This window comes from Salvelinus sp. IW2-2015, linkage group LG4p (genome assembly GCF_002910315.2).
Source record: "Salvelinus sp. IW2-2015 linkage group LG4p, ASM291031v2, whole genome shotgun sequence".
NCBI classification, from domain to species: domain Eukaryota; kingdom Metazoa; phylum Chordata; class Actinopteri; order Salmoniformes; family Salmonidae; genus Salvelinus; species Salvelinus sp. IW2-2015.
This window is the reverse complement of record NC_036841.1, coordinates 25,465,723-25,476,965: the sequence shown is the minus strand read 5'-3', so window position 1 is coordinate 25,476,965 and position 11,243 is coordinate 25,465,723. Positions and strand designations below refer to the sequence as shown.

The 11,243-nt window shown below is 42.6% G+C and overlaps 1 protein-coding gene across 3 annotated transcripts; it reads right to left on the bottom strand.

Annotated features, from left to right (window-relative positions):
* Positions 1-3,897: 3,897 nt before the first annotated feature.
* Positions 3,898-10,173, bottom strand: LOC111960754 (glia-derived nexin). Of its 3 annotated transcripts, none has more exons than XM_023982957.2 (9): positions 9,964-10,173; positions 7,972-8,274; positions 7,423-7,650; positions 6,993-7,190; positions 5,505-5,703; positions 5,266-5,363; positions 4,808-4,894; positions 4,563-4,646; positions 3,898-4,299 (listed from the first exon to the last, which is right to left on the bottom strand). In XM_023982957.2, exons 2-9 carry the CDS (start codon positions 8,240-8,242, stop codon positions 4,262-4,264), a joined length of 1,203 nt encoding a protein of 400 aa, XP_023838725.1. In that variant the 5' UTR covers positions 8,243-8,274; positions 9,964-10,173; the 3' UTR covers positions 3,898-4,261. The 3 variants fall into 3 exon arrangements, with proteins under 3 accessions (XP_023838725.1, XP_023838723.1, XP_023838724.1); XM_023982955.2 differs by having other exon boundaries at positions 9,864-10,010; XM_023982956.2 differs by lacking the exon at positions 9,964-10,173 and adding an exon at positions 9,815-9,892.
* Between the last annotated feature and the right edge of the window lie 1,070 nt (positions 10,174-11,243).

Sequence of the window (11,243 nt, the reverse complement as noted above, 5' to 3'; positions counted from 1 at the left end):
AATCACAGTTTACAGACTAAATGAATATAAAGAAAATAAACATTGAGAGAAACTAAACCCTCCTATCTAATCCTATACTACTAAGACAAAAAAATAGCCCTTCTATCAAACCCTCACCATCCCTGTCCAACCTCAATAACCCAACACATCAATCTTTCCCTCTCTTCCACATCTTTCTTATTGTACCTTTTATTTAACTAGGCAGGTCAGTTAAGAACAAATTCTTATTTACAATGACAGCCTACCCCGGCCAAACGCTAACCCGGATGACGCTGGGTCAATTGTGCACCACCCTATGGGACTCCCAATCACGGCCGGTTGTGATACAGCCTGGAATCAAACCAGGGTCTATAGTGACGCATCTTGCACTGAGACGCAGTGCCTTAGACCGCTGCGCCACTCGTGAGCCCACTACCGGTACTTACAATGCATCAACAAATTATTTCTTCACTGTTTCATCAATCAGACAGAAACCATTCGCATGCTTGTCAACCATATTCAATGACCAGTTCAATGTACAATGTCCTACACGCAACAAAGCAAACACCACCTCTTCCTTCCTAACTTGACCATTGAATCTTGGTCCACCAACCTTTCTTTGGAGGGCTCTGTCCCATCTAATGGCTTTAATCTTACATTTGGCCTAACTTCTACCCAGTGGAGCACGAATATCCATTTTTACAGTGCACTCAGAAAGTATTAAGACCCCTTGACTTTTTCCACATGTTGTTACATAGCAGCCTTATTCTAAAATGTATTAAATATTTGTTTTAATCATCAATCTACACACAATACACAATACACACAAAGCAAAAACAGGTTTTTAGAAATGGAAATATATGTTTTTCAACTGTCCATCCAAAGCCAATGCCTTGTCTACTAGGGTGCACAACTCTTTGCTGCTGTCACTGTTCTGTGGTCACACTTAGGGAGATTCTCAACTGGTTTGCTCAACTCATCCGTCCTCTCCTCGACTCCTTTAGAAAAGGGTCAAAGGTAACGGAGGACAGGAAATGTGTAAACAAATAAGCTTGTATGAAATTACTCTCTTTCTTCACTTCACTCCCATCACGCAAATTGTGTTTACAAGGGTGGAATCCCAAATTAAATCTGTAACGAAGTAAAAAGACATTTGCCTAGTTGTGCTAGACATTTTATAGATACAATTAAAAGTAGCATATCGTTACTGAATATGTGCATGTTTTTCATCTCTGAGTAAACAACGGCTGATTCGAAGGGGGTGTGGCAGATCTCAACTCTCCTGCATAGGACTCAGGCAGGATACTCTTGAGCTTCCTCTTCTTCTTTGGTATTATGGCGTTCGCACATTTTGTTTGTGCATACCGCCACCTACTGTGCGGTAGTGTGTGGTCGATCATGTTACATTTTGTGATACAAAAACAAGGGGGGAAAGGATAACAATTGCACCACCAATGAACCGTCCACCAATATACCCCTATTAAACACCACCAACTAACCCTCCACCTCTATACCCCTATTAAACACCACCAACTAACCCTCCACCTCTATTACATACCACCAACTAACCCTCCACCTCTATACCCCTATTAAACACCACCAACTAACACTCCACCTCTATACCGCTATTACATACCAACTAACCCTCCACCTCTATACCGCTATTAAACACCACCAACTAACACTCCACCTCTATACCGCTATTACATACCAACTAACCCTCCACCTCTATACCCCTATTAAACACCACCAACTAACCCTCCACCTCTATACCCTATTACATACCACCAACTAACCTCACCTCTATACCCCTATTAAACACCACCAACTAACCTCCACCTCTATACCGCTATACATACACCAACTAAACCTCCACCTCTTATACCCTATTAAACACCACCAACTAACCCCCACCTCTATACCGCTATTACATACCACCAACTAACCCTCCACCTCTATACCCCTATTAAACACCACCAACTAACCCTCCACCTCTTTACCCCTATAAACACCACCAACTAACCTCCAACTCTATACCCCTATTAAACACACCAAACTAACCCTCCACCTCTATACCCTATTAAACACCACCAACTAACCCTCCACCTCTATACCCCTATAAACACCCCAACTAACCCTCCACCTCTATACCCTATTTACACACCACCAACTAACCTCCACCTCTATACCCCTATTAAACCCACCACAACAACCCTACACCTCTTATACCCCTATTAAACACCACCAACTAACCCTCCACCTCTATACCCCTATTAAACACCACCAACTAACCCTACACCTCTATGCCACTATTAAACACCACCAACTATCTCTCCACCTCTATACCCCTATTAAACACCACCAACTAACCCTCCACCTCTATACCCCTGTTAAACACCACCAACTAACCCTCCACATGTAGACCACTATTTAATCAAATAAAAATCACCACCCCATTCCACTACTTTGACCCTAACTGATCCTACACCAGGCCGATGGCTCGAAAGGACGGGACTCTTTCGTTCAACACACCTTGTAACTCTTCTGCAGTAAAACCTTGTACACCCAAGTACTTCTCTGCAACTGCCACCACAACATATATTTTCTATGATTTACGTTCCATTTCTACGGTACAGTTGATAACCATGGTAATGAATGCTCAGGAGCCAACCTTACTGAAGCACAAATTTGTATCACTATGTATCAGCCTAGGCCTACTGCTCACCCTTGACTCATCATCCTCTTCTCTCTTCACTGCCTCAGCATACAACACCTTCTGTTCTACTCTGACCCTGGCAAACTCAATCTATCTCTCGCACCGGGCACTTCTGATCCCCAGCAACATGGGCACCCCCACAATTGACTGTTTTTTCCACAGATACTGCACATTCCTTTGTCCCATGCCCTCATACACATTTATCACATCTTGGAATCTCCCTCCTACACACTGTTGCAACATGACCATAAGCTTGGCATCTGAAACACCTTAGTGGGTTCGGCACAAAAGCTCTCACGGGATAACTGACATATCCTAACATGACTTTATCAGGTAAAAGCTGCTTCAAATCTCAAAAGGACAGACAATGTCTTCTCAGTTTCAACACCGGGTCTGCGTCACACCAAACGGTGGGCGTCACAGACACAGGGATTTTTTTCCTTCAGTTTATCCACCTCAACGCCACCTCGGTAAGGCTCGGACTCGGAGGTCTTCACCACACCTGCCATCACAGGTAATTAATTCTCACTCGGTCAGGTTCAATTTCTGAGCCATCAGAGACAGAAGGATAGATTTTGTAATTCAACATCTTCTCCTTCTTCCTCGCTGTCCATAATCACGTCTATCTGTTCACCATGCTCATGCCGTGCCTTCATTCGCTGTACTGCTTTCAGAAAACACACAAAGATGGCCTTTCTTCAATGCCCACCTTAGCCCAATTTACTAGTCTGCCTATCTCTCGCCTCTCCATGCTCACAAAACTTTAGTTCACATGACTCTTGTGCTTCGTTGGCAGAAGGAGGCGAGGACACTCCTCCATTCACCTACTAATTAATTGACACTCTCCTCGACCACTGGATCACTTGAATGGTTTCCAGGTCACGAAGGAGAGGGGATGAAGGAGTATACTGTCTTTTTCGCAAATGAGAATCTCCCCCAGTCAAATGCACATCAAAAGGTACTTTTCAATAATAGAAGGTACCATTTACATAATATGAATTTACTTTATAGAAAGTTTTGTAAATTTGATTGATACAACAGAAAGGATGTTTATTTAAAAAATAAAAAGTATAGGAGTACTCAAACAGAATTTAATGCCAATCAAAACATGGGTTTGAGTGGCTAAATTAAGTCAGTGACTTTCCAATCTTAAATTGAACATGTAAAATCACCAATAACATGAATTCAAACTGAAATGTACTCCCTATAATATACACGTTTGACATTCAGGGTCATTTAAAAAAGGTGCAAATACTCTAGAAAGTATACAAAGGATAATTAAACACAATGGAAATTGGCAGAACACTATATTATGGACCATAATAAAAGTAATATCAACTGCAAACATTTAAAAGAAATAGCATCATAATATGTCCACATTGTACACAAATTGTACACAAATCAAAGTCTTTGAGTACGATAGTGTGGATGTTGTTTGTGTGCAAGTGTTGTATAGGTGTGTTTGCATGTGAGCAAGGAAGTGTGTGCTGTGTATATTAAAAATGTATTATTTTGAAGCTCGGAAGGCACATTCCAGTGAAAGGGATATCTGCAGGCAGGAAAGGTTCAAGGTTGATTGACCTGGCCGATGAAGAGGATTGTACCTGAGGACCAAGGAAACAACAAGTAATTCTACAGAAAATATAAGGAAATGAACATAGTCAACATGTCAATAAGAAAGAAAAACAAAGACAGAATATGACCGGAGATCAGAATTTGACCTGACCTGCGTCCCGATGCATGTCATGTCAATTACACAACAACTAGTGATCTTTGCCAAAGAGGATGCCAGTCTTTTGAAGCCATTAGAGTACATTCTAAAAGTAATAGAAAAATGAGAGATTGACAGAGAGACAGCATGCTGTACCTGTTGGGTTGTGCCGAATGAGGAAGAGGAAGGGTCGGTCTATGATGATCCAAGGTGGAGAAGACCTGGCCATTAAGATGGCAGCTGGAGAAAAATTAGAAATACAAATGAAAACACTTAGGTTGAAGACTTGTCTGATCTCCTTTAATATTCAGAGAGAATATCCACACAGATGCGAAATTCAATTCACACACACTAAACTAAACACAAACAGAAACAAAATGACTAAACCAACAACCACTCACTCGTAACAGCTGCTGCTTTGGTTCCATCCTCATTGATCTCGATCTTGGCCTTCTGTAGAGCTTTAGATACATACACAGGCTCTGTACCTGAGGGAAAAGTTGGATGACAAAATATTAGTGCTGTAAAGTTCCAATGATAAAAACAATGTCCCACTGGGTGGCGCTAAAGGACAACCCAATTAGTATGCACACTAATTCTGATCCATAATTTAAGGAAGCCTGCAGAAGATGTTAGTAGAAAAGAACATCTTATGCTTTATCGCCACTTCACACCGGACAGTTAGTCATGAATCATGGCTATTTGGAGATCTCACTGCAGTAAACAGTCAACAATGCTTTCATATATTAGCTCCAGTCATTGTTGTGTCAAGTCAGACAGACCAATGATTGATACACTGTCAGAAAGAAGACCTTACAGTTCTGTGTGATGTTTGATTTATGATCCCAGTGCCACTCACTGAGGTGTCTGAAGTCAGCTTTCCCCTCATCAAATATGTTCGTTATCCCCAGGGCTGAGAGGGAGGCTTGCAGGTCCACTTCGGCCTCAGCAGTAAACCTACACACACACACACACACACACCGTAATGAGCCTTTCCTTCAACAATTAGTGAAGACTTTTCATACACATAACAAATAGAAAGATTGCACAATGTTGTACCTAGGAGTTAGTCATTTAAGTGTCACATTTGGGTCTTACTTGGGCAGCAGCAGGCGAACCTTTCTATGGTGCAACAGCTTGGTCCAGCTCTGTACAGTGACTGTGCTGATGTGAGTGATGACATCACCTAGGGGCGTGTCCTCCTCCGATGGCAGGGCGATCAGCATGCTTATGCTGTTGCCGTGATACGGTAGTTCGATGACCTTATAATTCAGCCCTTGGGGTGTGCTGGCCAGACCTAGGAGATGAGGGGTCAGTGGTGAGGGGTATCCATACCGTATGCTAAGAAGTGTTACTGTATTCATGGTCCACCTGAAATTCTGACATTATTCAACACCTTTGAGGATAGTCATCTTGTGAATAAATACTATATCTCTCATCTATAGTGACATTAATATGTTTGTTTTCTAGTCTAGTTTGGCTTTAGTTGCATAGTGAGGAGGATGCCGTTTGTTGGTTCCCAGAACAATCTGTGGTGGGATGTGGCAAGACAAAGACACCAAAACCACAGTGATACCGATCCAACAACTCAAGCATTCATAGACAGGACTATATACAGTCATACTGTGAAACAGCCATAAAACAAGTCATCAAAGCTGAACTCCACATGTCATAAAGCAACAATGCTTCCCATTATCAAAAATGATTTCATCTGTCATTTATGTCTGAGAAGTATGCTTGCCTAATGTGTTGTTCTGTAACATTTTCTCTGTAAATAGAGGATGAAAATGATTCCCAAGAGCAATTTTTTACTGCAGTAATTTTATTCAAGAGGTTTTCCCAATTTATTCTCAGAAATTAACTAGGCATGTCAGGGAAATAATCCCAGACCGTCCAGAGAGTAGCTAATCTGTGCTAAAACTGTAAGGCATTGATAAATACCCAACTCGACTACTCTTAGGCCGACATGACAAACTCACGTCACTTAAATGGCTAAACTACAGTCAAGATGGAATTATGTGGTCTACAGCAGACAGTATATAATTTCACACACAGGTCAGAATATTAGCCCAGTGAGCAGGTCAGAATATTAGCCCAGTGAGCAGGTCAGAATATTAGCCCAGTGAGCAGGTCAGAATATTAGCCCAGTGATATATTAGCCCAGTGAGCAGGTCAGAATATTAGCCCAGTGAGCAGGTCAGAATATTAGCCCAGTAAGCAGGTCAGAATATTAGCCCAGTGAGCAGGTCAGAATATTAAGCCGCAGTGATATATTAGCCAGTAAGCAGGTCAGAATATTAGCCCAGTAAGCAGGTCAGAATATTAGCCCAGTGATATATAGCCCAGTGAGCAGGTCAGAAATATTAGCCCAGTGAGTATATTAGCCCAGTGAGCAGGTCAGATTATTAAGCCCGCAGTAAGCAGGTCAGAATATTAGCCAGTGAGCAGGTCAGAATATTAGCCCAGTAAGCAGGTCAGAATATTAGCCCAGTGATATATTAGCCCAGTAAGCAGGTCAGAATATTAGCCCAGTAAGCAGGTCAGAAGGGTTCAGAGTGGTGTCTTAGGTCTCAGAGCAGAACTCACCAATTTTGAAGACCGACAGCTGGGACATCATGGGGATCTTGTATGAATTGCCGTCTCCCGCGTTGAAGGTTCTCATCTTGGTGTTTTCCGTCTGGAAGCGGGACTTCCACAGGCCTTTAAAGTAGATGGCGTTGACGGCCACCAGGCGGGTCAGAGCGCCATCCAACATGTCTGCCTTGACCAGAGTGGGGATGTGGCCTGTAAATGAGAACACAACAGTCAGAAAAATGTATCATTCCAACACCAATGACACACTGACCAAAATAAACCTTCAAGTTAGTGACTTCTATTTAATGTAAAATCATCACAATACCTAGTGAAATAATATCTGGTTCTATATGAATGTAGCCTAATTACATACCATTAGAGATCTATGGTCATGTTTTAATTGACTGTCCAACAGTAAGTTTGAATCTAATTGGAGTCTCACTTTTGGTCTGGTTGTTGACCCAGTCATTGATGGTGGCTGCAGCCGCCTGGGTGTCAGTGAAATCCAAGGTCCGGCTCTCACACTGGAAGTTGGCCCTGTTGGAGGACATGAAAGACTCCTCCATAGGGAAGCCCTGCTGGGAGAACATAGCGTTGGCGATAGTCACGATGTCCTGGTTGGATTTGGCCGTCAGCATCTTGTGGAGCTTTCTCAACATCTTATAAGGGCCTGGAAAGAAGAATTGGGGAATTTCAATGAGATATGTTGTGATTCTCTGAAAACAGTGTCGTTCCTCAGGGTAGGAGTATGACTGGAAATAAACAGGTACAGTAGCATACGCTAGCGTACCTGTAGACTTCCAGTCATTGCGTTAACACTAGTTAGTATTGGCTCGCGTAACTACCACGCAGAGACATAAAAATGGTATCCATGAGTTTATCGGACTGTGGGCAAGTAGAAAAGTGGCTTAATTGCCAGAATCTCACAGTATCCCTTTAATGAGAGACACTGGATGAGGCTATGAAAGGACTAGTATTAAGGGAGTCTTACCATTCTTCTTGTAGCGGAGTGCTGTGAGGAGCTGCCTGCGGGTCTCTCCGTGGGCGCCTGGCAGCAGCATGCCCAGGATGGATGCCACGCCGTGGGGGGAGAGCACCACGTTCTCCTGGGGTCTGGAGCGGGCCACCTGCTGGAACACCTGGAGACCCAGGTCGGAGCCCCGTTCGCCATAGGATGGGGTGGAGGGGGCCTGGGAGATCACCTCCCGGTGGCCACCCAGGGTCACCAGCACACACATGCACAGTAATGAGGGGAGGCCCATCTCAGGTCTCACTCACTGATTGACTGACCCACCTGGAAGAGGGGGAGAGAGAGTAATGGAAGTCATTTGCATGTAGGATTATGACTCACTGTAGTTCACCACAATCCAAACAGAGAGCAGTCTAGCATGTCCTTCTTCCTTATGGTTTTGACAGGAGCTACAAGGTCCTGTGCCCCTATGGCACTGACTTCAGTATCACCATTGTCAAGTGAAGTGTTAGTCATGCTGTCTAAACATGACTAATAGACACTGTCAGGCCCCAAGACCTAGTAGTGCACTACTTATCCTGTTATTGGCACCTCATTGCCAGTCTTTCTATAGTTCATATAAAGTCATATAATATTTTTAGGAGACAACATCAGCTCTAGCCTCCTTCCTGTGGAAATACTGGCTTTATGAATTCAATTATGCAACAGCTTGCAATAAATCCCAGACAGCCATTGTCTCAGTGCAGATTGAGAAACAGATGTCGTGGGTTAATTATATTATAAAAAATAGTAAATAATAGTGGCGTAGTGGTCTAAGGCACTACATCTCAGTGCTAGAGGTGTCATTACAGACCCTGGTTTGATTCCCGGCTGTATCACAACCGACCGTGATTGAAAATCCTATAGGGCGGTGCACAATTGGCCCAGCGTCGTCCGGGTTAGGGACCTTGCCGGGGTATACTGTCATTGTAAATAAGAATTTGTTCTTAACTGACTTGCCTAATTAAATATAGGTTAAATAAAAAATTATTTTAAAATAGTAAAGAGTTTGTCTCTGCACAATGGCCTATAGTATATCAACTAAGTTACCAAGCTAATCATTGGAATTCTCTGATGTTCCTTGGGATCTTTAATCCTCTTCACAGTTACTTTATTCTGAAACTGTTAGTAAAAGAAAAAGTAGGCTATTGACTGAGATACAGAACAAGATAACCCAACACCAAGCCCAATCTTGACCAGGAACTATCAACAACACTCAGTCATAGCCTCCTGCAGCAGAGGTATTTAAGGGGGGTGACAACACACCCCTGCCTCTCCTCCACAAGTTAATTAAATTAACTCCAGTTCAGACATGTACAGACTGTAAACTCCTTCAGAGCTCGGTGTGTGTTGGTTAGGAAAATGTAGGCTAAAGCCTGCCCTACTGTAGGCTATTCAAAACAATTGGTTACAAAAATGAAGGATGCCAGTCTGGAAATTTGATTGAAGAAATTAGATGACAAGCAGCCTACTAAATCACCTTGACATTTACTTTGAGAAACACTATCCATGACTGAAACAAAAAAAAAACGAAGTATAATTCTGCATTTCAGTTATGGAAATGGGTGTAGGCTTTGCTAACAGTACAGTAACCGTGAAGTCGAGAGAATGATAATATGACCCAAGTGTTGACCAATAATGATCATTGTTTACAAAGTAGCTAATTAGAATACATCAACTTTGAAGAGTCGCACTAGAAGTTGAATACTCGTCCATCCTGGCTGGCAACAATGTAGCCTCACATCACTCATCTCTCTCTAACTATACAAAGAACATAATACGTAGGCTAGCCTGAAACATAGTTACATTGCCATATCCTACATACATTTTTAAAGTGTATACCGCGTCTCCATGTGGAGATAGTAGATCCTTACTTGAATAGTTTGGTTTTAAACAGTCCAAAAACGTTATTTGAGCATACAACGGTTCCGGTTAGTAACTCAATACAAATACAACACCAGCCTCTCGAGTTACCAGAAGAGTGAATAGCAAGGCACAAGGTCTCCTTCGATGTTTTTCCCAAGGGTACAGATTCTGTCTGACACTTATATTATAATATGGAGGGTTTTGGTGAGTTGAACTCCGCCCTCCCGACAGTGAAACTCGATTCGGGAAAAAACAACGCAGAAAGTGACAACTTGCAAGTGTTTAATACTACTATTAAATTAGTAGGCTGCTGTCAACAGGAAGTGACAAAGAACATGTCGCGCAACATTGAATAGTCCTTGTTATTTAACAGTTCAAAATAACTGTCTTATAACTGTTAGCCACCATGTGTGATTTAAAATGGTTCATGTATTTCATTTAGCTTTGTGTATGTGATAGGTGGTGGGTGCCCTATTTAAAAAATGTGCTAAATTGCTTTTACTCATTTTTGTTAATGCACACCCAAGGGAGTGGTGTGTTCTCACCTAGCAATGACATGTCAGACAAAGAAGAGTGTTTGTAACATAAAGTTATAAGTAGCCAACTCAAACTTCACCTCTCCCCCACTCGCTATGGAGACATTGGAAGACAGCTTGTATTGTAAGTCAATTGCCCCCTGTGGCCCCAGTATGGGTCCCACAGATAACTGTTGGCAGGACAAAAGAACCACCCGGTGCCTTTGTTCACCTGTGTGCTGCCCAAACACACACACACACACACACACACACACACACACACACACACACACACACACACACACACACACACACACACACACACACACACACACACACACACACACACACACACACACACACACACACACACACACACACACACACACACACACACACACATACAGGAAGGGCCCTGCCCTGGCTCAGTTACACCCCCTCCGCCATAATATAAATACATGATTATTTAAGTGTTAGTGAATGTATGGAGAATTGAGTTACAGGAGATTAAATAAGAGTGAAGGTACATGTAATCAAGAGGCAGTGTGCTCAATAAGGGGAGGGGGGTATGAGGTTATGTAAGCAGGTGAGGAAGGCATCATGTCTTGCTCAAAAGGCTGCTGAAACTAGAAGCAGAGCAGATCCTGCAGACTGCACAGTCATGTATGCTGATAACAGATGCTCAACTGTAGGTTATATCTGCAGGAGATATTGGAGCCCTCGCTGTCCTTCCCTTTACTAGACCCGTACTGTATATTTACAGGCGTTATTAGAGCCATCTCTGTCCTTCCCTTTAATAGACCCGTACTGTATATCTACAGTAGATATTGGAGCCCTCTCTGTCCTTCCCTTTAATAGACCCGTACTGTATAT